The sequence below is a fragment of the Hyla sarda genome, chromosome 7 (genome assembly GCF_029499605.1).
Source record: "Hyla sarda isolate aHylSar1 chromosome 7, aHylSar1.hap1, whole genome shotgun sequence".
NCBI lineage: Eukaryota > Metazoa > Chordata > Amphibia > Anura > Hylidae > Hyla > Hyla sarda.
The window spans coordinates 199,933,152-199,958,669 of record NC_079195.1 but is presented as its reverse complement, the minus strand read 5'-3'; the positions used below and the strand labels follow the sequence as shown (position 1 = coordinate 199,958,669).

The window sequence follows — 25,518 nt, the reverse complement described above, 5'->3', positions numbered from 1 at the left end:
TGCTGGCTTATTGCCTGACCACAATAAAACAGAGGAACGCTGCAGCCGAAATTATTTGTAGGTTTTAACAGCGATTTAATGTAAAGGGTGAAAGAACTGAATTTGGCTAGGTGACTTTGTAGACTTGCCATTTTATGAAAAGGACAAAATATGAAAAAATATCATTCAGTGTTTTAAAGCCTTGTGGTACATTCTTTATTGTTGGCTCCTATTTACTTCATAGGTTTTATTCAATATAAATGTTATGAACTTTTCCTTAAAAAACCTCTTGCTTCTTTATTTTCTGTTATGAGGCTTGTAAAGTTATACATTAGATGGGTAGATGTTTCTCAACCAGTGTGCCTCCAGTTGTGGCGAGACAATGACTCCCAGCATACCCTACCATAGCCTACTCACTTGGGCGGTCTGACTGTGGTAGAGGGTGAGAGGAGGGCATATGTTGTTACCCTAGGGGCAGATGGCATTAACCCCTTGTATTCGTGATGCCAGGGCGTGGTTTATCCTCAATACCACCCAAAGGTATACCGTTAGATCTTGGGCTAGGCACTGGGGCAATAATGACTCATGCGCCAAGTTACGGATGACGGTAGCTTTACTGAGGTTAGAGGTTCAGTCAGGCCCACAGAGGTGAACAGTGACTTCAGAGACCTTAAGGGCTTGCTGGGACTTGTAGTAGATGTGGACAATTTAGTGCAGGCCATGTTGACTAGACAGATGACTGGGACTTGACTGACTTGTGACTGACAAGACTGTGACTGTGGCTGTGGCTTACTTGCAGGTTGGTAGCTTGTGGCTGCAGACTGGACTTGAGGCCTCCTATGACTCTGGACTCTTAGGCACGACTTGACTGGACCTCAGCAAAGACTAAGAGAGCAGAAGCTCCACCCAGGGCTTATATGGGGGAGGCTCTGGGGGGTCCCATTGGTCACCCTTAAGTCACCTGGTCACTGATACCTCCTGGGTAATAATCACATGACAACTCACATGTTACCAGTAATAAAGTGACAACGCTTTCCTTACACATTATACAGCATATTACAGAATAAACGTATGTACATGGGGGCAGATGCAAGTGGGCCCAGGGGACACTAAAGGGAGGCTGCCTGACAGGGCAGCAAGAGTATGTACTGAGCCACCAAATGAGCATGCTGGGAGTTGTAGTTCTGCAACAGCTAAGACACCCTGGTTGTTGGGAAACACTACCTTAAAAGGTGTGGAGCTGTCATTTAGTCACAGAGTAATTTAAGGGGGAGATTAAATGGGCTCTTTCATTAAAACAAATTTTTGCTATTGCACTCCTTATGGTAAATTAAAAAAAATATTTTTCTAATGTACTTTGTTTTAAATAAAAAAAATGAAGTTTTCTATGTTTTATTTGGGTATTTAAAAAGCTGCCACTAGGTGTCTCCCTACTTGTCCAGAGCACATTTCCCCCATCTTTTACACAGACTTTGGACTCCGGCTGGCCTGGCAGAAGTCCAAAATCAGGAAATGCAGTCTGGAGTGCTGAGGGAGGTGTGTGGAGCCTTAGCCAATCATAGCTCATCTCACAATGAACTGCTCTGTGGTGTGTGTAGCAGGGTGAGGGAGGAAGTTCTCCTTTAGATGATGTCACGCCTGCTGGGGAACGCCCCTTCCCTGTCTGTGAATCTGACTGGAACTGAGCAGAAAATACAGAGCAATATCAAGGTAGAAAACTAACAAATAATAAAAATAAAGGCAGAGGGTGGTTTATCAAGATGTAGGCAGTGAACTGGGAGGATTATAACATTAAATCCCGTCCCATAGGCTTGCATTGAGGGGGCAGAGTGTGACGTCACACAGGGGCGGAGCCGTGACATCACAATGCTCCGTCCCGACAGTAATCAGACCCGGAGCAAACCTGCTCCGGGGACTGATTCTAACGGGTTGCGGCGTGCAAGATCACGGGGGTCCCCAGCGGCGGGACCCCCGCGATCAGGCATCTTATCCTTTGGATAGGGGATAAGATGTCTAAGCACTGGAGTACCCCTTTAACAAGATCATGAAAGGTACTCTTTAATCAAAACCTGTGTAGAGAAAGAGTGGTGCAGTTGCCCATAACAACCTATCATCTCGCTTCTTTCATTTTTAAAAAGGCCTCTGGAAAATGAAAGACTGATCTGATGGGTTGCTATGGGCAACCACACCTGGTTGGAAAACACTGCTCTCTGGGACTTCCAATGATAGCTAAAGACAGTCCCACAGAGCAACACTCCTAAATTCGGCTGTCCCGGCATGCTGTGAGTTGTAATTTTGTAACAGCTGGAGGCACCCTGGTTGGGAAACTCCAAGTTGGAAACTAGTTTATCTTTGAAAGAGCATTGTGTAGAGGTGACTTGGCGACTCTGTGACTAAGATCCATACCTTCTTAAGGCAGTGTTTCTCAATCAATCAGTGTGCCCCCAGCTGTTGCAGGACTACAACTACCAGCATGCTTGGACAGCATTTGGCTGTCCAGGCATGCTGGGAGTCATAGTTTTGCAGCAGCTGGAGGCACTCAGGTTGGGAAACACCGAGTTATAGAATATTAGATGGCTCCATTTTCTTTCTTATGTGTGGGATTAACCATACGAGGAACATTTTTCTTACAGGTGCAACATACACTGGACGGGAAATGGGCAAAAACCATCACAAACGAGATCATGAATGGCGCAAGACCATGTGACATGCTGACAGGTATAATCCGGAGCTCGAAGCTCACACGATGCGAAAGAACGCCGACAGTCGCTGACCATGTGGCAGCCAGCAAACAGTTAATTACATACAGATGGATGCGCATTTGTTTTCTAGCCATTAATCATAATGCTTAATACCACGCTATCCAGGGGGAATAATAAATTGGTTAACCCTATATTGCCCAGGAGTTAGAGCCGAAGCCTCTGAGCTCTCGCTAGCAGAGTCCAGATAGTAAAGGGTTAATATCCTCATTGAAATCACTTGTTTCATATTTTATTTCATTGAAACCACAATATTAATGTGCCGAGAGCTGCCGTGGGCATTTTATTTTTTTTCTATGGTTTTTGTTGCAGAGAGTGTATGTTTTTAACCGTATTCAAACCATCTGCTGTAAAGGAATCTGTTATATGCAGTTTACAGGAATGGCCTCCAACCTGCGCTTCTACATCTATTGCGAAGCTAAACCCCTTAGCATACTATGACGGCCTGTGGCATGCTGTGCAACAACTGGGGGGGTACTAAGGCAGGGTTTGATTCCGGGCCTGGGTTTCTGAGGGGGCCAATAGCTGCTTCAACTCATAAGAATAAACTCACTGGCCACTTTATAAGGTACACTTCTTCAATCACTTATAACACAAAGAGCTAATGTGAGGACATTTTCTTGGCACACATTGGGCCCCTTATTACCAACCACAATGGACCCTGTATCTTCTGATGATACTTCCAGCAGGATAGTGCCCCATGTCACATGACATCATCTCATACAGGACAACGAGGTCACATGACATCATCTCATACAGGACAATGAGGTCACATGACATCATCTCATACAGGACAATGAGGTCACATGACATCCTCTCATACAGGACAATGAGGTCACTGGACTCCAATGGCCTCCACAGTCGCCAGAACTCATCCAATAGATCACCGCTGGGATGTGGTGGAACGGGAGATTCTCATCATGGATCCGACAAATCTGCAGCAACTGTGTGATGTCATCATGTCCGTATGGAGTAACTGTGTGATGTCATCATGTCCACATGGAAGAACTGTGTGATGTCATCATGTCCACATGGAGGAACTGTGTGATGTCATCATGTCAACATGGAGGAACTGTGTGATGTCATCATGTCCATATGGAGGAACTGTGTGATGTCATCATGTCCATATGGAAGAACTGTGTGATGTCATCATGTCCATATGGAGGAACTGTGTGATGTCATCATGTCCATATGGAGGAACTGTGTGATGTCATCATGTCCATATGGAGGAACTGTGTGATGTCATCATGTCAACATGGAGGAACTGTGTGATGTCATCATGTCCATATGGAGGAACTGTGTGATGTCATCATGTCCATATGAAAGAACTGTGTGATGTCATCATGTCCACATGGAGGAACTGTGTGATGTCATCATGTCAACATGGAGGAACTGTGTGATGTCATGTCCATATGGAGGAACTGTGTGATGTCATCATGTCCATATGGAGGAACTGTGTGATGTCATCATGTCCATATGGAGGAACTGTGTGATGTCATCATGTCCATATGGAAGAACTGTGTGATGTCATCATGTCCACATGGAGGAACTGTGTGATGTCATCATGTCAACATGGAGGAACTGTGTGATGTCATCATGTCCATATGGAGGAACTGTGTGATGTCATCATGTCCATATGGAGTAACTGTGTGATGTCATCATGTCCATATGGAGGAACTGTGTGATGTCATCATGTCCATATGGAGAACTGTGTGATGTCATCATGTCCATATGGGGGAACTGTGTGATGTCATCATGTCCATATGGAGGAACTGTGTGATGTCATCATGTCCGTATGGAGTAACTGTGTGATGTCATCATGTCCACATGGAAGAACTGTGTGATGTCATCATGTCCACATGGAGGAACTGTGTGATGTCATCATGTCAACATGGAGGAACTGTGTGATGTCATCATGTCCATATGGAAGAACTGTGTGATGTCATCATGTCCATATGGAAGAACTGTGTGATGTCATCATGTCCATATGGAAGAACTGTGTGATGTCATCATGTCCACATGGAGGAACTGTGTGATGTCATCATGTCAACATGGAGGAACTGTGTGATGTCATCATGTCCATATGGAGGAACTGTGTGATGTCATCATGTCCATATGGAGGAACTGTGTGATGTCATCATGTCCATATGGAGGAACTGTGTGATGTCCTCATGTCCATATGGAGGAACTGTGTGATGTCATCATGTCTATATGGAGGAACTGTGTGATGTCATCATGTCCATATGGAGGAACTGTGTGATGTCATCATGTCCATATGGAGGAACTGTGTGATGTCATCATGTCCATATGGAGGAACTGTGTGATGTCATCATGTCTATATGGAGGAACTGTGTGATGTCATCATGTCCATATGGAGGAACTGTGTGATGTCATCATGTCCACATGGAGGAACTGTGTGATGTCATCATGTCCACATGGAGGAACTGTGTGATGTCATCATGTCCATATGGAGGAACTGTGTGATGTCATCATGTCCATATGGAGGAACTGTGTGATGTCATCATGTCCACATGGAGGAACTGTGTGATGTCATCATGTCCACATGGAGGAACTGTGTGATGTCATCATGTCCACATGGAGGAACTGTGTGATGTCATCATGTCTATATGGAGGAACTGTGTGATGTCATCATGTCCATATGGAGGAACTGTGTGATGTCATCATGTCCACATGGAGGAACTGTGTGATGTCATCATGTCCATATGGAGGAACTGTGTGATGTCATCATGTCCATATGGAGGAACTGTGTGATGGCATCATGTCCATATGGGGGAACTGTGTGATGTCATCATGTCCATATGGGGGAACTGTGTGATGTCATCATGTCCATATGGAGGAACTGTGTGATGTCATCATGTCCATATGGGGGAACTGTGTGATGTCATCATGTCCATATGGAGGAACTGTGTGATGTCATCATGTCCGTATGGAAGAACTGTGTGATGTCATCATGTCCACATGGAGGAACTGTGTGATGTCATCATGTCAACATGGAGGAACTGTGTGATGTCATCATGTCCATATGGAAGAACTGTGTGATGTCATCATGTCCATATGGAAGAACTGTGTGATGTCATCATGTCCATATAGAGGAACTGTGTGATGTCATCATGTCTATATGGGGGATCTGTGTGATGTCATCATGTCCATATGGAGGAACTGTGTGATGTCATCATGTCCATATGGAGGAACTGTGTGATGTCATCATGTCCACATGGAAGAACTGTGTGATGTCATCATGTCCACATGGAGGAACTGTGTGATGTCATCATGTCCACATGGAGGAACTGTGTGATGTCATCATGTCCATATGGAGGAACTGTGTGATGTCATCATGTCCATATGGAGGAACTGTGTGATGTCATCATGTCCATATGGGGGAACTGTGTGATGTCATCATGTCCATATGGAGGAACTGTGTGATGTCATCATGTCTATATGGAGGAACTGTGTGATGTCATCATGTCCATATGGAGGAACTGTGTGATGTCATCATGTCCACATGGAGGAACTGTGTGATGTCATCATGTCCACATGGAGGAACTGTGTGATGTCATCATGTCTACATGGAGGAACTGTGTGATGACATCATGTCCATATGGAGGAACTGTGTGATGTCATCATGTCCATATGGAGGAACTGTGTGATGTCATCATGTCCACATGGAGGAACTGTGTGATGTCATCATGTCCACATGGAGGAACTGTGTGATGTCATCATGTCTATATGGAGGAACTGTGTGATGTCATCATGTCCATATGGAGGAACTGTGTGATGTCATCATGTCTATATGGAGGAACTGTGTGATGTCATCATGTCCATATGGAGGAACTGTGTGATGTCATCATGTCCATATAGAGGAACTGTGTGATGTCATCATGTCCATATAGAAGAACTGTGTGATGTCATCATGTCCATATAGAAGAACTGTGTGATGTCATCATGTCTATATGGAGGAACTGTGTGATGTCATCATGTCCATATGGAGGAACTGTGTGATGTCATCATGTCTATATGGAGGAACTGTGTGATGTCATCATGTCCATATGGAGGAACTGTGTGATGTCATCATGTCTATATGGAGGAACTGTGTGATGTCATCATGTCCATATGGAGGAACTGTGTGATGTCATCATGTCCATATAGAGGAACTGTGTGATGTCATCATGTCCATATAGAAGAACTGTGTGATGTCATCATGTCCATATAGAAGAACTGTGTGATGTCATCATGTCTATATGGAGGGAAATCTCTGAGGAATGTTTCCAGCACCTTGTAGAATGTATGCCACGAAGAAAGAAGGCAAAAGGGGGTCCAACCCAGGACTAGCAAGGTGTACCTAATAAAGTGTCCAGTGACTGTATAGGTCACATTATTCATTACAAATTTTCCATTGGGACCCAAGAGAAAATAACTATTATTTTAGAACAACCTTTTTCATGGCAGCATATCTCTTACGTTTCTATATTGATAAGAAAACATTACTAATATGTTTTTGATTTGTTTTCTTCTATTCCAGGATTGTATGACCTGTGCTCTAATAACCAGAACATGGCTAATCCGGGCGTAATGTCACCCACGTCTGCGGTTTCGTCCCGGTGCCCTGCTTTGGAGTCTCCTACCAACTGTCTGCTATCTGTCCCTGAGAGGACTTTAGAGAGGTACAGCTTACACAGCATATTACGTCCATGTTCACACTTTGTGATATTGCTGGTTGGTAAGCAGCAAACGCTGGATGCATTTCTGGCCTATAATACACGCTGGTATCTCATGTACAGTATTTCCCATAAGTAATTGCACCCCTCTAATTTTTGTATATATTTTACTTTTATCTTTTCGCGTGAAAACACCGAAGGAAGCTCTAATGTAAAGTAGTGAGTGCACGGCCTGTATAAGTGTTTAATGTTGCGTCCCCTCAAACTAACGCAACACACAGCCATTAAAGGACATGTATCATGTAATAGAAAACTTATCATCTAAAAAAAAAAAGTTTTAGATCGTGGGGCCCCCGTGATCTCGCTGGGGCCCCCGTGATCTCCTGTTTCGAGCCCGGGCTCTCCTTCACATCGGCGCATCAGGACCCCCGCCCAAAGCCACCATGCCTCCTCTATATAGTTCTATGGGAGAGCTTAAGATTGCCGAATGGCTCTCCCATAGAGCTATATGGAGGGGGCGTGGCGGCCCCCGGTTTCGGGCGAGGGTAGTGACACGCCACTGTATAGGAGAGCCGGAGACCAACCCCCCCCCCGCGATCTAAAACTTATTCCATATACTTTGGAAAGGGGATAAGGTTTTTTATTTACATGATACTTGTCCTTTAATGTCTAAACCTTGGAAATGTGTCCAAATTGGGTCCAAAGTGTCAATGTTTTGTGTGGCCATTAATATTATTAATAATAATAATGGTAAATCTGCCTTATGTCTATGCATGTGGTTTTTATTTATTAATTTATTTATATAGCGCCTACAGATTCCGCAGCGCAGCTGGATAATATATGTGTACAGTTGGATGTATATAGTATATATATATATATATATATATATATATATATATATATATAGGACTATCAGTGCCTATCTTGCCTTTGAAATCTTGCATGTCCAAATCTATGACCTAAAACAATGGTCTTCAAACTGTGGCCCTCCAGATGTTGCAAAACTACTTTGTAGTTTTGCAACATCTGGAGGGCCACAGTTTGAAAACCATTGTGTGTGTCTGGAGGGCCACAGTTTGGAGACCACCAGTAAGTTGGTGGTCTCCAGACTGTGGCCCTCCAGATGTTGCAAAACTACCACTCCCAGCATGCCCGGACAGCCGTTGGCTGTCCGGGCATGCTGGGAGTGGTAGCTTTGCATCATCTGGAGGGCCACAGTTTGGAGACCACCAACTTGATGCCATATTGTTGCACATCAGTTTTATCAGTTGTCAAAAACTAAGTGCCAAATCTAAAGGGTTAAATTGTGTGTCATGGTCTGTGCCAAAATAAGCGCAATCCCCCCCCCCCCCCCCCCCCTTCTCTCATAACGCTAGACATTTAAATATTTCTGTTAAATTACCTACTAATTTACTTGCAAATGTTCAGGCAGGATGTGACAGCATCGGGGCCGGTGTTTACTCTGGGGGAGGGAGCCCGGTGGCCGGCGTTGCGGAGAGTGGTCAGTTTGTTACACTTTTCGTCTTAATGATTGAAGACCCTGAGGTAGAATCTGTTCAGGGACCCGCAGTGATTAATGTCTGAATAGCTCAGGAAACATGCAGCTTACAGCACTAACATTCGGCGCGGAGCACCTCAATGGACAGGCTTGACAATCTTTATAGATGTAATTTACTAACCAAGTTGTTACATTACGGCGTATGTGGCGGGCACGTCCACCAAAGAACGTCAATGGCCTCACAGTCGCTAATGAATTAGATAATGTCTACCGACTCTACCAGCTTGGGTGGTGCAGCACCAATTTTGTTTGGTCTTTACGGCCCAAGTTGATCAAGCACTGGCTGAAGAGGAGGGTGGGTGTAGTGAATGACAGAAGCCATACGAGCCTCAGGCATTGATGAATATGAAGTCCATTTTGCAGTCATCAACGAGGATAAGGGGCAATTGCCCCAAGGGTCTTTGCTACTTATTGGCCTCCACCACCCAGCCCTATCTCGCACTATTCAAGAAATGTTCATGACTTTCAGATATCTACGTATTTTATCAGCAGCTACAACTATGTAATTCAGTCCAAGTTATTAGAATCTCCTTCTCTGGCAAGAAATGTTGGGGACAACAACTAGTATGTCGGAATTAAAACATTAGACTATAATCAGACCTCTTAAAGGGGTTCTGTAGTGAAACATAACTTATCCTCTATCCAAAGGATAGGGGATAAGTTATAAATTGCGGTGGGGTCCGATTGCTGGGACCCCCTGTGATCTCCTGAACTCGGCCCCCTGGCAGTCTGCTGGAAGGGGCCGAGTCGACCACCGTGCAGAGTGGCGGTCAACATGTCCTCTTTATGTATCCCATAGAGATACATGGAGGGGGAATGTCGGCCGCGGCTTCCTGCTTTTGGCAGACTGCCGGGCCCTGTTTAGGAGATCACAGGAGGTCCCAGTGGGCAGAAGCCCCCCCCCCGCGATCTATAACTTGCATAGGGGATCAGTAATGTTTCACTGCACTACTTCTTGAAAGGGGTACTACGGTGGAAAACCTTTTTTATTTTTTGCCAGAAAGTTAAGTTAGATTTGTAAATTACTTCTATTAAAAATATTAATCCTTCCAGTACTTATTAGCTGCTGAATACTACAGAGGAAATTATTTTCTTTATGGAACACAGAGCTCTCTGCGGACATCACGAGCACAGTGCTCTCTGCTGACATCTCTGTCCATTTTAGGAACTGACCAGAGCAGCATATGTTTGCTATGGGGTTTTTCTCCTACTCTGGACAGTTCCTACAATGGACAGAGATGTCAGCTGAGAGCACTGTGCACATGATGTCAGCAGAGAGCTCTGTGTTCCAAAAAGAAAAGAATTTCCTCTGTAGTATTCAGCAGCTAATAAGTACTGGAAGGATTAAGATTTTTTAATAGAAGTAATTTACAAATCTGTTTAACTTTCTGGCACCAGTTGATTAAAAAAAATTAAATAAAGTTTTGCACTGGAGTACCCCTTTAAACAGATTTGTAAATGACTTCTATTTAAAAATCTTAATCCTTCCAGTACTTATCAGCTGCTGTATACTGCCGAGGAAGTTGTGTAGTTCTTTCCAGTCTGACCACAGCGCTCTCTGCTGACACCTCTGTCCATGTCAGGAACTGTCCAGAGCAGGAGAGGTTAGCTATGAGGATTTGCTCCTACTCTGGACAGTTCCTAAGATTGACAGCACTGTGCTCAGACAGAAAGGACATTCAAAAAGAAAAGAACTTCCTGTGGATCATACAGCAGCTGATAAGTACTGGAAGGATTACGATTTTGAAATAGAAGTAATTTACAAATCTGTTTAACTTTCTGGCACCAGTTGATAAAAAAAAAAAAAAAAAAAGTTTTCCAGTGGAGTACCCCTTTAACCCCTTAAGGACGCAGGACGTAAATGTACGTCCTGGTGCGGTGGTACTTAACGCACCAGGACGTACATTTACGTCCTGTGCATAACCGCGGGCATCGAAGCGATGCCCGTGTCATGCGCGGCTGATCCCGGCTGCTGATCGCAGCCAGGGACCCGCCGGCAATGGCCGACGCCCGCGATCTCGCGGGCGTCCGCCATTAACCCTTCAGGTGCCGGGATCAATACAGATCCCGGCATCTGCGGCAGTGCGCGATTTGAATGAATGATCGGATCGCCCGCAGCGCTGCTGCGGGGATCCGATCATTCAGAACGCCGCACGGAGGTCCCCTCTCCTTCCTCCGTGCGGCTCCCGGCGTCTCCTGCTCTGGTCTGAGATCGAGCAGACCAGAGCAGAAGATGACCGATAATACTGATCTGTTCTGTCCTATACATAGAACAGATTAGTATTAGCAATCATGGTATTGCCATGAATAGTCCCCTATGGGGACTATTCAAGTGTAAAAAAAAATGTAAAAAAAATGTAAAAGTAAAAGTAAAAAAAAAGTTAAAAATCCCCTCCCCCAATAAAAAAGTAAAACGTCCGTTTTTTCCTATTTTACCCCCAAAAAGCGTAAAAAATAAATTTTATAGACATATTTGGTATTGCCGCGTGCGTAAATGTCCAAACTATTAAAATAAAATGTTAATGATCCCATACGGTGAATGGCGTGAACGGAAAAAAAATAAAAGTCCCAAATTGCTACTTTTTTATATATTTTATTTAAAAAAAATTATAAAAAATGTATTAAAAGTTTTTTATATGCAAATGTGGTATCAAAAAAAAGTACAGATCATGGCGCAAAAAATGAGCCCCCATACCGCCGCTTATACGGAAAAATAAAAAAGGTAGAGGTCATCAAAATAAAGGGATTATAAACGTACTAATTTGGTTAAAAAGTTTGTGATTTTTTTAAGCGCAACAATAATATAAAAGTATGTAATAATGGGTATCATTTTAATCGTATTGACCCTCAGAATAAAGCACACACGTCATTTTTACCATAAATTGTACGGCGTGAAAACGAAACCTTCCAAAATTAGCAAAATTGCGTTTTTCGTTTTAATTTCCCCACAAAAATAGTGTTTTTTGGTTGCGCCATACATTTTATGATATAATGAGTGATGTCATTACAAAGGACAACTGGTCGCGCAAAAAACAAGCCCTCATACTAGTCTGTGGATGAAAATATAAAAGAGTTATGATTTTTAGAAGGCGAGGAGGAAAAAATGAAAACGTAAAAATTTAATTGTCTGAGTCCTTAAGGCCAAAATGGGCTGAGTCCTTAAGGGGTTAAAGCCCCCACAATCAGCTGTTATTGCTGGTGTAACCACAATAAATATGTGTGCAGGGTGCCCACTGAAATCAGAGTTAGCGTATTTAAGTGAATGCCCCTAGGTCAGTGTTTCCCAACCAGTACACCTCCAGCTGTTGCAAAACTACAACTCCCTGCATGCCCGGACAGCCAAAGGCTGTCCGAGCATGCAGGGAGTTGTAGTTTTGCAACAGCTGGAGGCACACTGGTTGGGAGACACTGCCATAGAGCATCAGAGCAGAGAGCGGCACTTATCATGGCCATAGTTACCAGTATATTGAAAGCCATAATAAGCATACCAAATGGCAAAGAACACCCCAAAAACTCCTACTTTTGGGTGTGTTTTACATAAACCTTGCCCATTTTGTTAGCCTTGTTTGTGGTTTTGCCCCAAATCTGACCTGTTGGCAAGCTTGCACGTCTCTTGGTATTAGCAAATTAACGAACACTCCACTTTATGATGTCCTAAATGGGCAAATAAAAGGAAAAAAAATTAGAACCAAACAATACTTCAGGCCTAATAGAGTCAATTGTAGCCATAATGTTGAATTGTTCTGTAACCAGGTACCCTACATCGTCTTATAACACGAGGCTATGGCCGCCATGAGGAGCAGTGTTTGTACAGATTGCAGTGTTCTTATTGAGAACATTCTAATGGAGACCTTCCAATGGAGTGATCCACCGGAACACAAGGAACAAATTATCACTTACAATTTACTTGTGACAAAAAAGTGCAAGTGTGCCAGCTACTTGGGTGTTAGGAACTGAGGCAATTCATGACCAAGGGATTCGCAAATGAACAGTCCTGAAACCTCTTAGTTAACAAAACCACTACAGTTATAAGGAGGAACGCCAAGGTAAATGATGTCCATGTGTAAATGGGGCAGATGGAGAACATGGAATATTGATTCTGAACTATTTAGCGTTACACCTCCCAGAATAAAGTTCTCTTCTTTTGTATGTGTCTTGTAGGATGTCGCCACATGTTCTCGGCCACCTAGCCAGCCCTATGAAGTCTACAGCCTCATCTTCATTACTTCACCGAGGATCCTCTCCCGGTTGTCACCGCAAATCTCACCACGGAGAGCAGAGTTTACTGGGGAAAAATTACCGCACATTTCAGAGTCCCACAGCTCCTCAAATGCAAGGTATAAGACTTATATCAAGCATTATTTTATAGTATTTCATGATACAAGGATATTATGAGGACATGTGACTGGCGCTCAGGGGGTTATGTGTGCAGCAGAAGTCAATGGGGGGGGGGGGGGGTATTTATGAAGCATTTTACCCTTGTTTTCTTGGGTAAAATTGTCAAAGTTTATGGCGCAGTGTTTTTTGCAACTTTTTATATATGCGCATTCCTGTGATTGGCTGTGGTACGTGTGTTTTGAGTCGTGTTTTTGCAGTGATCAGGGATTTATGAAAATGCTACTTTTTAAAAAGGTGCAAAATTTGGCACAAACCCTTTAAAAAGGCACAAATCACCTCCATAAAAAAATGGGAAAGAAAACGCACATAACAAAAATGTATTGAAATTACTCATTAATTGTAACGGCTGTGGTGAGGTGGATCCACTGACCTGTGAGGATGATGGCGTGGGCCGTACCAGGGAGCGGAGTCTAAGGTGCTGCTGGTTTTCACCAGAGCCCTGATACGACTCGTCCCCACAGGCAGCCGAGGTATAACACGGCACAGGAAGAATGAGGCACAGATGAATTCAGGACAGGGAGGAGGTCAGAGCTGGATGCAATGAAGCAAGGTCAGGACACGTAGCAAGAGGTCAGAAGGCAGGCGGAACAGGAGCAACGTCAGGATACGTAGCAAGGGGTCAGATAAACGGCAAGGCAAGACACAAGTAAACACAACAAGCACACAAAGATCAGGCAAGGATTAAAGGAAGTGCGGGATTATAAAGGGTCAAACCACACTAGCACCAATTAATGGTGCGCTGGCCCTTTAAATTTTAAAGAGCCGGCATGCAGGCACTTTAGGAGGCAGGGATGCACATGCCAGCAGACACAGAGAGCATAGGAAGCAGAGGAGGCAGATCAGTGAGGAGGTGAGGGGAGACCTGGTGGCCTTGTGCGTTTGCATCGCGGGATGCGAACCGCAGAGGCGCCTGCAGCAGAGAAAGGGATACACTTGCGGTCAGTAAGTCTGACCGCAGCGCTAACTGTAACATTAATATAAGCAAATTACCTTGTTATCTGAAATATAAATATATTTTTATTACCTATAAATAAATAAAACTAAAAAAGTATAACTTTGTGAAAATTTGAAAACATTTTTTCAATATGGTTAGGATGGACATTTGGTACAATTAAGTTTAAAAACCCTACTTGTTTACATGTTTATCCAAATTATTACTTTAACTTGCGCCTTTTTTGTAAATTTTGTACAGTGATTTAAAAAGCCACCCATGAAAAAAAAAAAGAGTTAAAAACACCTACCACAGCCATTATTCCTAAATACCCCCAATTTCTGTATTCATTCCATTGAGAATGAGATTGAAGTTCTCATTAGAATGAATAGAAAAAGTGACTTCTGCAGCACATTTAATCCGCTGTAAGATTCAGCAAGTCAGAGCGTCAGTCACATGTTCCAGGGCAGGATCAAATAAGAAAGGACCGGAGAACTAAATGAACAACACTAAATGAACAACACTGGCATGTACAGTGTGTGGGCGACATGTACATTATGTGGGTGACATGTCCATTGTGTTGGTGACGTGTCCATTGGGTGGGTGACGTGTCCATTGGGTGGGTGACGTGCCCATTGTGTGGGTGACATGTCCATTGTGTAATTCATGTCCATTGTGTGGGTGAAATGTTCATTGTGTGGGTGACATGTCCATTGTGTAATTCCCATGTCCATTGTGTAATTCCCATGTCCATTGTGTAGGTGACATGTCCATCATGTGGTTGACATGTCCACTGGGTGGGTGACATGCCCATTGTGTTGGTGACATGTCCATTGCGTGTTGACATGCCCATTGTGTAGGTGACATGTCCATTGTGTGGGTGACATGTCCATTGTGTGGGTGACATGTCCATTGTGTGGGTGAAATGTCCATTGCGTGGGTGAAATGTCCATTGTGTGGGTTACATGTCCATTGCGTGGGTGAAATGTCCATTGTGTGGGTGACATGTCCATTGTGTGGGTGACATGTCCATTGCGTGGGTGAAATGTCCATTGCGTGGGTGACATGTCCATTGTGTGGGTGACATGTCCATTGCGTGGGTGAAATGTCCATTGTGTGGGTGACATGTCCATTGTGTGGGTGACATGTCCATTGTGCGGGTGACATGTCCATTGTGCGGGTGACATGTCCATTGGGTGGGTGACATGTCCATTGTGTGGGTGACATGTCCATTGTGCGGGTGACATGTCCATTGTGCGGGTGACATGTCCATTGTGCGGGTGACATGTCCATTGGGTGGGTGACATGTCCATTGTGTGGGTGACATGTCCATTGGGTGGGTGACATGTTCATTGTGTGGGTGACATGTACATTGGGTGGGTGACAGGTCCATTGGGTGGGTGACATGTTCATTGTGTGGGTGACATGTACATTGGGTGGGTGACATGTCCATTGGGTGGGTGACAGGTCCTTTGGGTGGGTGACATGTTCATTGTGTGGGTGACATGTACATTGGGTGGGTGACATGTACATTGGGTGGGTGACAGGTCCATTGGGTGGGTGACATGTTCATTGTGTGGGTGACATGTACATTGGGTGGGTGACATGTACATTGGGTAGGTGACAGGTCCATTGGGTGGGTGACATGTCCATTGTGTGGGTGACATGTACATTGGGTGGGTGACATGTTCATTGTGTGGGTGACATGTCCATCTTTTTTTTTTTTTTTTTATTGCAGAATTTCAAGGCAGTTTTGTGCAGTACCCTGAATGCTACAGAGAGACACTGGATCCAGACCGATACCATGGTCCAGGCACACAGAACACTGGTACAGATTTTGATATACTTATCAGAAAACAGTGGCAGACATATATATATATATATATATATATATATATATATACTGTATATTGGTCTCATGCTTAAAGGTAGCACAATAAAATAAAAATTAAAAAAATTGGAGATGAAGGTTGAGCAGTCGCTATGTGTAAAAAAGAAAATGTGGGATAAAGACCCAAGTTTGAGTAGAAATGTTGCACCAATTCTTGGTTATATAGGGCTGTGCATTCATATAGAAGTGCTGCGATCTGCTCCATTTCAAATCTTGTTGTTTGCCAAGTGGCAGCAGATGTGCTGGTGTAGTCTATTGGTTTCTATTGATATCATCATATTTCCCCTCATAGGAATTTAGCAACTCTTTAAAATTTATAGTAAAACCAGCCAGAAGACTAAATGATCTACCAGTGGTCCCAGGTTTTCACACGATAATAGGGCCTGTCAAAAGAGGGCCTATAAGATCTACAATAAGAGAGCCACATCTAAACCTTTTTGGGGTTATCTCACAAATAATCTATTAGTCCTCATTGATAATATGACCTGCACTGAATGGCCACTGTATTAGAGTCCACTATGCTTCCAGGATTGGAGGCTCTCTTAGGGAGATTTATCAAAACCTGTCCAGGGGAAACATTACTGAGTTGCCCATAGCAACCAATCAGATCGCTTCTTTCATTTTTATTTTTAAAAAGGCCTCTGAAAACGAAAGAAGCGATCTGATTGGTTGCTATGGGCAACTCAGCAATGTTTCCTCTGGGCAGCTTTTGATAAATCTCCCCCTCTGTATGGACATTAGACATACTACAGTGCAGTGCCTGGTCATGGGTGCTGGACTAGCTGGGGCCAAGACTACTGTGTGGGATTCTCTAGTGTGCTGGAACAGAGATTATACCAAGAATGGTGAAAACCATATGAAGAAAAGGGGTTTCTTTATGCCTTCCATGGCTCTGCTCTTGGTCCTTCCCGGTACTAGCTCTTCCATTGAACATGGTCTTCTCAGGAACCTTATTGGAGCCATTAGACAAATTGGGCGAGATTTATCAAAACCTGTGCAGAGGAAGAGTGGTGCAGTTGCCCGTGGCAACCAATCAGATCGCTTCTTTCATTTTTGGGGTCTATTCACACATACAATATTATGCGCAGATTTGATGCCAAGTCATTCAGTTTACAATGAAATCTGCAGCAGAATACTGTATGTGTGAAGAGACCCTTATAGAGACCTGTGTGAAAAATGAAAGAAGCAATCTCCCCCATTATCCCTAGTTTGTGGAGATCCCACGTTCCCTCTACTCACTTGACATGGGTGGACGCCCTTTACCACATAAGGGGAGATTTATCAAAACCTGTCCAGAGGAAAAGTTGCCCAGTTGCACATAGCAACCAATCAGATTGCGTCTTACATTTAAAAAAAAAAAAAAAAACGTGAAAAATAAAAGAAGCAATTTGATTGGTTGCCATGGGCAACTGGACAACTGTTCCTTTGCACAGGTTTTGATAAATCTCCCCCAAGTTGCCCATAGCAACCAATCCGATTCCTTCTTTCATTTTGCAGAGGCCTTGTTAAAAATGAAAGAAGCGATCTGATTGGTTGCTATGGGCAACTTTTCCTCTGGACAGGTTTTAATAAATCTCCCCCTTGTGCTCAATTTTCAGTGGTTTGGACCTAATGGCTGCAGTTTGGCTACTCTCCAGCTCTGCCCTACTAGGTATCCACAGGGTTGTTTTCTTGATAAACCTCTGACTCTTCTTCCCCATTGTTTCTTTTTGTAGTTTCTCCCTCTGAGTTTTAGGTCCCATTGTCCCCTTAGACCAGTGTTTCCCAATTTGGGCGCCTCCAGCTGTTGCAAAACTACAACTCCCAGCATGCCCGGACAGCCAACGGCTGTCCGGGCATGCTGGGAGTTGTAGTTTTGCAACAGCTGAAGGCACCCTGGTTGGGAAGCACTGGACTATAACATCTAGTACAATCTATGCAAATATTCATTGCTGTGTTGCTAAAAGCAAAAAAAAGACAAATGCAGTACTAGATGTAGGAGCAGACAGCACATAATAAAATTACAGGGGTACTCCGGTGGAAAACATTTTTTTTTTTTTTTAATTAACTGGTGCCAAAAAAGTTAAACAGATTTGTAAATGACTTCTGTTAAAAAAAAATCTTAATCCTTCCTGTACTTATTAGCTGCTGAATACTTCAGAGGAAATTCTTTTCATTTAGGAACACAGAGCTCTCTGCTGACATCACGAGCACAGTGCTCTCTGCTGACATCTCTGTCCATTTTAAGAACTGTCCAGGATAGGAGAAAATCCCCATAGCAAACATATGCTGCTCTGGACAGTTCCTAAAATGCACAGAGATGTCAGCAGAGAGCACTGTGCTCATGATGTCAGCAGAGAGCACTGTGCTCATGATGTCAGCAGAGAGCGCTGTGTTCCAAAAAGAAAAGAATTTCCTCTGTAGTATTCAGCAGCTAATAAGTACTGGAAGGATTAAGATTTTTTAATTTTTAATTTACAAATCTGTTTAACTTTCTGGCACCAGTTGATTAAAAAAAAAAAAAAGTTTTCCACTGTAGTACCCCTTTAACAACAGTAGTGTAGACCCCCCCCAAATTATTTCCTTGTAAGACCCAGCAGACCCAGACAAATGCTGTAAGAGAGCACTACGTTATCTATCAATTTCTTCTCTGCCCTGAAAAGTGCAATGTGAACCCTGATCGGTCATTTTGGATACCAAGCCCCTTTTTCTGTCTCGGTTATGGTACATGAGAAAGGTCCGGAGGTTTAGATAGGCCTTTTTTCAAAACAACCTAAAGCCTCAGTTAGAACATAAAATCCGGAACATCGCGCTCTCTCTACTAAATATCATTGGCAGAACTATACATTCCAACAAGTTCACTATCCCTGGCATCTACCGCACAGTCTTTGATATTAAATGAGGTTATGAATTAGCTCTATGTAAATCCAACACTAATAATGCAGCGTCTATTTATTATGGTTTTGTTAAAAATTCAGCCCCCAAACTAAGAAGATCACAAGAACCACAACTGAATATTCACGCATACACTGCAAGATGTGATAGTAGTAAAAATTCTTCATTTAAAAAAAAAAAAAAAAAAAATGTGCAAAGGAAAAGTGGCCCAGTTGCAGTAGCAACCAATCCAATTGCTTATTTCATTTGTCAGAGATATTTTTAAAAATTAAAGGGGTTCTCCACTATAAGGTGATTTTAGTACGTACCTGGCAGACAGTAATGGACATGCTTAGGAAGGATCTGCGCTTGTCTTGGGGATAAATGGCTATGTTGTGAGATTACCATAACACTGTGGATAGCTTTTTGTGAACTGGTATTTCCTGTTTGGGTTTTTGTGTTTTTTTGCCTACAAATCCCATAATTCCATTTTCCTCCCTCCCACACATCAGCCACCCCACCCATTGAAACATAAATGAGCTGCATCCATTCAAAAGACCTGTGGTTTTCAATCAGGGTGCCTCCAGCTGTCGCATTAGTTGCAGATTGATCTCTCTCCCACCCAGCGATCCCTCCACCCATTGGAGCAGACAGGCTCCCTGTCATCAGCTGACTAGTGAGTCAGGTCTCGGCAGCATTGCATCCTGGGAAAAATCTGAGACAACAGTCATTTTGTATGCTGGTAAAAATAAATATTGGGGTGAAAATCACAGAAGAATTGTGAGAAAACCGTCACAGACAGGTACAGACACTATATTATGAACTACACTAACTTTACAGCACCTGTAGCATAGTCAAATAAAATAAAAAATCCTGGAATACCCCTTTAAGGAAGATATCCGATTGCTATGGGTAACTGGTCGACTTTTCCTCAGCACAGGTATTGATAAATCTCCCCAATAGAGCGGCAAACATTTGGAAGGTAAGAAGAAGACATCCAAGGATTTCTTACTCGCTCCAAGTGTCTTAACAGTGTCCTCCTGTATAGCACTTAGTTTTTCATAAAGCATGATGGAGGGGATCCAGTCGAGGACAGCAGAAAAAGATAGGACAGGCTTTCTCCACCGAAAAACGAGGTGGAAGCGAGCCACCCATAAAAATATTGGGCAAGCTTAAAGGGGTACTCCGCTGCTTGAAATCTTATCCCCCTATCCAAAGGATACGGGATAAGATGCCCCCCGCGATCTTCTGCAGCACCTGGCTTTCTAAACATACGCCGGGTTCTTGTGGCAGTGGTCAGGACGTCCCGTCCACGCCCCTCACGATGTCACGCCCCCTCCATTCATGTCTATAACACACGTAAATGAAAAGTCGCAAAAAACAAACTGTGCCAAATATACCCAACGAAAACAGAATAAAATGCTTAATAAATATCCCCCTGAAGAGTTTGTCGTGGAGTTGAGTAGGAACAAAGTAGGTTCCATGGAGAACTTTCAAAGAGGTCTCCACTAAAGAGACTTGCCAACTACCCTGCTAAAAACCGTACAACAATCCTGCCCTTGGGGTAGAGATAAAGTAAAAGGAAAGACTCACTGCACTTTTTTACATATTCTCCTTCCATATTCCCAGCTGTATTAACCCCACAATTCCCAAAAGTAAGCAGGAGACCCTCAAAATTGTTTGCCAGCTACAAGTATGCACCAGGTGTGCCCTACTTGTAACCCCATACCAAGGGCGCTAGGTGCAGCACATACAATAAAGAAGCAATGGATTGGTTGCTATAAGCAAATTAAAAAGGCTTATCCAGGAATAGAAAACCAGAGCTTATATCGTGCAAAAAAACAGTGTCTGTCCTCAGGTTGTGTGTGGTATTACAAGTTTTCTCCATTCACTTCAATGGAATTGAGCTGCATTACCACACACAACCTGAGGATAGGGTGGCGCTGTCTTTGAAAGAAATTTGCCCTGGTTTTCTATTCCTGGACAACTCCTTTAACAGTAATGTAATGTTTATGCAGACAATCTAGTCCTCATTTATTCACTATATTGTCTCTTCGCAGGGTACGAGTTACACAACGCCAGCACAGACGGACATTGCATCCCTGAAAATGGCGCGACCGCCTGTTCCCAAGAAAGAGACTTCTTTCCCAATGCTGCCTTTGATCACTGTCTCCCCCAGATTCCATCCATTTACACCGACACCTAGAGCCGCTCGCCACTGTGATCTACATGCTGTAATTTAAAGAATCTGTCATTGCGCTATTGTCTACTTTACGTTCTATTGTTACCATCATCATCTGCAGTTTTTTTGTCCACGGGGGCAAATTGGGAACTCGAGGCACTTTGAAAATGTTACTTTATATAAATATATATATATCTATACACAGTATATTTTATAGTAGGTATTGTTCACACTTAGTACGTTCCAGCACAGACCTCATGTATATATGATTTATAACCCTTATATTATGTTTTATACATTCTATCTTAAGTGAGAACATTAAAACTGGACATATTGTAAGTTATACTGCTGTTTGTATTCTGTCAGCATAAAACGGTATCAGAGATTTAAGTTGAAGACCCTGGGCCCCAATTTGAGATCTGTAACAGGGCCTGCACCTACAATGTGCTATACTAGGGGCCTTTGGACCCCCTCAGGAATCGGGGCTTAGGGGAGAGAGAGAAGGAGAGAAAGAGGAGAGAGATAGAGAGAGAGAGAGAGAGAGAGAGAGAGAGAGAGAGAGAGAGAGAGAGAGAGAGAGAGTAAGAGAGAGAGAGAGAGAGAGAGAGAGAGAGAGAGAGAGAAAGAGAGAGAGAAAGAGATAGAAAGAGAAAAAGAGAGAAACAGGAGAGAGAGAGAGATAAAGAGAAAGAGATAGAGATAAATAAAGAGAAAGAGAGAAAGAGAGAGAGAGAGAGAAAGAGAGAGAAAAAGAAAGAGGGAGAAAGAGAGAGAAAAAGAAAGAGAGAGAAAAAGAAAGAAAGAGAGAGAGAGGATAGAGAGAAAGAGGAGAGAGATAGAAAGGGAAAAAGAGAGAAAGAGGAGAGAGAGAGAGAGAGAGAGAGAGAGAGAGAGAGAGAGAGAGAGAGAGAGAGAGAAAGAGGATAGAGAGAAAGAGGAGAAAGAGAGAGAAAAAGAGAGAAAGAGAGAGATAGAAAGAGAAAAAGAGAGAAACAGGAGAGAGAGAGATATATATATATATAAAGAGAGAGAAAGAGAAAGAGAGAGAGAGAGATAAAGAAAAAGGAGAGAGAGAGAGAGAGAAAGAGAAAGGACAAAGAGAGAGAAAGAAAGAGAGGGGAGAGAGAACTATAGTGTCCGTTCATCGGGACCAATTTTTGGCCGTATAGCTTAGCTGCTATAAGTGTATACAGCAGTGTTTCCCAACCAGTGTGCCGCCAGCTGTTGCAAAACTACAAGTCCCAGCATGCCCGGACAACCAAAGGCTGTCCAGGCATGCTAGGAGTTGTAGTTTGCAACAGCTGGAGGCACTCTGGTCGGAAAACACTAGTATACAGCATGCAGGCTATCCAGCACCTTAGGATGCGCATTTCTTTCTTCTTCACCTTGTCATACTGTATCTGGGATGATCAAATGCAATGAATATAGCTGTTTCAAAGGATGCTGGGAGTTGTAGTATTGCAACAGCTGGAGGCACCCTGGTTTAGAAACACTGGTTTATAGTAATGGAGGGCACGTTGTAAATTTAGGCCCATACACTGGAGATTGCAAACACTAGCACAATGGGTCGTGCTCGAAAGCCACTAACATGCAGCAGTTCTTGCACTGGCATACATAAGTATTTAGTCAGCCTCCAATTGTACAAGTTCTCCTACTTAAAAAGATGAGAGAGGCCTGTAATTTTCAGCATAGGTATACCTCAACTATGAGAGACATAATGAGAAAAAAATCCATAAAATCACATTGTCTGATTTTTAAAGAATTTATTTGCAAATTATGGTGGAAAATAAGTATTTGGTCACCTGCAAACAAGCAAGATTTCTGTCTCTCACAGACCTGTAACTTCTTTAAGAGTCTCCTCTGTCCTCCACTCATTACCTGTATTAATGGCACCTGTTTGGACTTGTTATCAGTATAAAAGACACCTGTCCACAACCTCAAACAGTCACCCTCCATACTCCACTATGACCAAGACCAAAGCGCTGTCGAAGGACACCAGAAACAAAATGATAGACCTGCACCAGGCTGAGAAGACTGAATCTGCAATAGGCAAGCAGCTTGGTGTGAAGAAATCTACTGTGGGAGCAATTATTAGAAAATGGAAAACATACAAGACCACTGATAATCTCCCTCGATCTGGGGCTCCATGCAAGATCTCACCCTGTGGTGTCAAAATGATCACAAGAACTGTGAGCAAAAATCCCAGAACCACACGGGGGGACCTAGTGAATGACCTGCAGAGAGCTGGGACCAAAGTAACAAAAGCTACCATCAGTAATATAATGTAGAAGTGTGGGAGCCCTAGGTAAAATATAAGAGACCTAAACCGAGGATACTGCGTTGCACATATCCGTGTGCCAAATATATACTAATTTAAAAAATGGAAAAATAGCAGTCCTACTAGGCTAGGAAGAAAATTTAGAATAAGGCAGAATAAATAGAGATAAATAAGAAAGAAAGGAAGTGTCTGATAATAACATATAAAATATAATTACATTTATTGAACAATACTGTGAGGTCGGGGGCAGGGCCCTTGCCGCAGACAGCTCACTAAAATAGAATGGTAAAAGTTAGTTATAAACATTTAAAACATGACGTTAAAATAATATTGCACTTAAACGGTGGGACAATGGTGGGGGTTATAGTCCAATGTTTGTAATAGGATATGTCCAATAAACAGTTTTTGCAGCGCTGGAGGCTCACAGTTACGAGCCCACTGAGTATACTTGTATGCACAGTAGCGCTAAAGATCTATCCTCTATACCCCAACGGCACGGGGACAAAGTACAAGAGGAAAAATAGATCAAAGTCAGGCGCTCCGGCGAAAGCAGTCATATGCGCATAGCAGCGCTTAACGATAATCCGGATTGATGCCTCTCAGCCCCGGCAGCACGGGGAAGGTGTAGGAGAGGTGAAGATGTCCGGTACAGATGGTTATTGGGTAGTCCACTGGAAAAGGTAATGTTCGTTTGTAGCGTGTGGCAGCGCTGGAGGTCTTTGGTGTGGGATCCCTCTCTACCCCGACGGCGCGGGGAGAAGCTTAGAGGGCAGTAAAAGACCAATAGTGGTGGACAAATAATCCAAATAGTCCCGACTTCTTGTGCAAAGGCAGTCTTGGGCCAGTCTTTGCATATCCACCATTGTAAAAGGGGACGCTGCTCCCAGAAACGTGTCTGGCCCAAGACTGCCTTTGCACAAGAAGTCGGGACTATTTGGATTATTTACTGTGCTCTCAGCTTCTCCCCGCGCTGTCGGGGTAGAGAGGGATCCCACACCAAAGACCTCCAGCGCTGCCACACGCTACAAACGAACATTACCTTTTCCAGCGGACTACTCAATAACCATCTGTACCGGACATCTTCACCTCTCCTACACCTTCCCCGTGCTGCCGGGGCTTAGAGGCATCAATCCGGATCACCATTAAGCGCTGCTATGCGCATATGAATGCTTTCGCCGAAGCCGGTAAGAGGCACAGATATGGTTTTATGTTTGTCCTTAAAGGGGTACTCCAGTGCTTAGACATCTTATCCCCTATCCAAAGGATAGGGGATAAGATGCCTGATATTCGGAGTCCCGCCGCTGGGGACCCCCGGGATAATGCACGCAGCACCCCATTTGTAATCAGTCCCCGGAGCGTGTTCGCTCCGGGACTGATTACCGGCAACTACAGTGCGGGCGGCGTGTGACGTCACGCCTCCGCCCCCGTGTGATGTCACGCTCCGCCCCTCAATGCAAGCCTACGGGAGGGGGCGTGATAGCTTTCCTTTGGATAGGGAATAAGATGTCTAAGCACCGGAGTACCCCTTTAATTAAATAAAGTTCTTCTTGTTCTATTTGTGGGAAGAACTTTCGTCATGCACTGCGCATGTGCAAACTGCAAAACCATATTGTGCAAACCGGATGGAACCGTACGCACATAAGGTTCAGTACGGTTCCCATAGACCACCATTTTTTTAAAGAAACGTACACAGGTTGTTACTGGTTTTTCACCCGGACATAAAACCATAGTAGACTACGGTTTTGTGTACGGGAAAAAAACGGATAAAACCGTAAATGATGCAAAACGTACACAACCGGATGCTACGGTTGACATATGGTTTTCTATGAAATGTCTATACATACAGTTTGCAATACGGTTCCATCCGTTTTTTCCCCTGAAACCGGATGGGGGAACCGTATTGCATAAACGAGATGTGAATGCAGCCTAAAGGAAAGAATGAATGGGGCCATGTATTGTGAGATTTTGGGTGAAAACCTCCTTCCATAAGCAAAGGTATTGAAGATAAAACGT

The 25,518-nt window shown here is 43.5% G+C and overlaps 1 protein-coding gene and 1 long non-coding RNA gene across 13 annotated transcripts in view; one reads left to right on the top strand and one right to left on the bottom strand.

Moving 5' to 3' along the window:
• Nucleotides 1-17,466, bottom strand: part of LOC130283023 (uncharacterized) — a 37,685-nt gene extending 20,219 nt beyond the window's left edge. The window contains exons 1-3 of the long non-coding RNA XR_008846592.1: nucleotides 17,432-17,466; nucleotides 12,563-12,626; nucleotides 8,817-8,966 (exon numbers count right to left, since the gene is read on the bottom strand). This is a non-coding gene — a long non-coding RNA (uncharacterized LOC130283023). The remainder of the gene's footprint in view (nucleotides 1-8,816; nucleotides 8,967-12,562; nucleotides 12,627-17,431) is intronic.
• GLIS1 (GLIS family zinc finger 1) overlaps nucleotides 1-21,551 on the top strand; it is a 162,306-nt gene extending 140,755 nt beyond the window's left edge. For all 12 annotated transcript variants that reach the window (XM_056532126.1, XM_056532124.1, XM_056532134.1 and 9 more), the window contains 5 exons: nucleotides 2,613-2,697; nucleotides 7,279-7,420; nucleotides 13,134-13,309; nucleotides 16,040-16,129; nucleotides 21,106-21,551. In XM_056532126.1, coding sequence (XP_056388101.1) covers nucleotides 2,613-2,697; nucleotides 7,279-7,420; nucleotides 13,134-13,309; nucleotides 16,040-16,129; nucleotides 21,106-21,251 — 639 coding nt within the window. In that variant the 3' untranslated portion in view covers nucleotides 21,252-21,551. The remainder of the gene's footprint in view (nucleotides 1-2,612; nucleotides 2,698-7,278; nucleotides 7,421-13,133; nucleotides 13,310-16,039; nucleotides 16,130-21,105) is intronic.
• The last annotated feature ends 3,967 nt before the right edge of the window (nucleotides 21,552-25,518 follow it).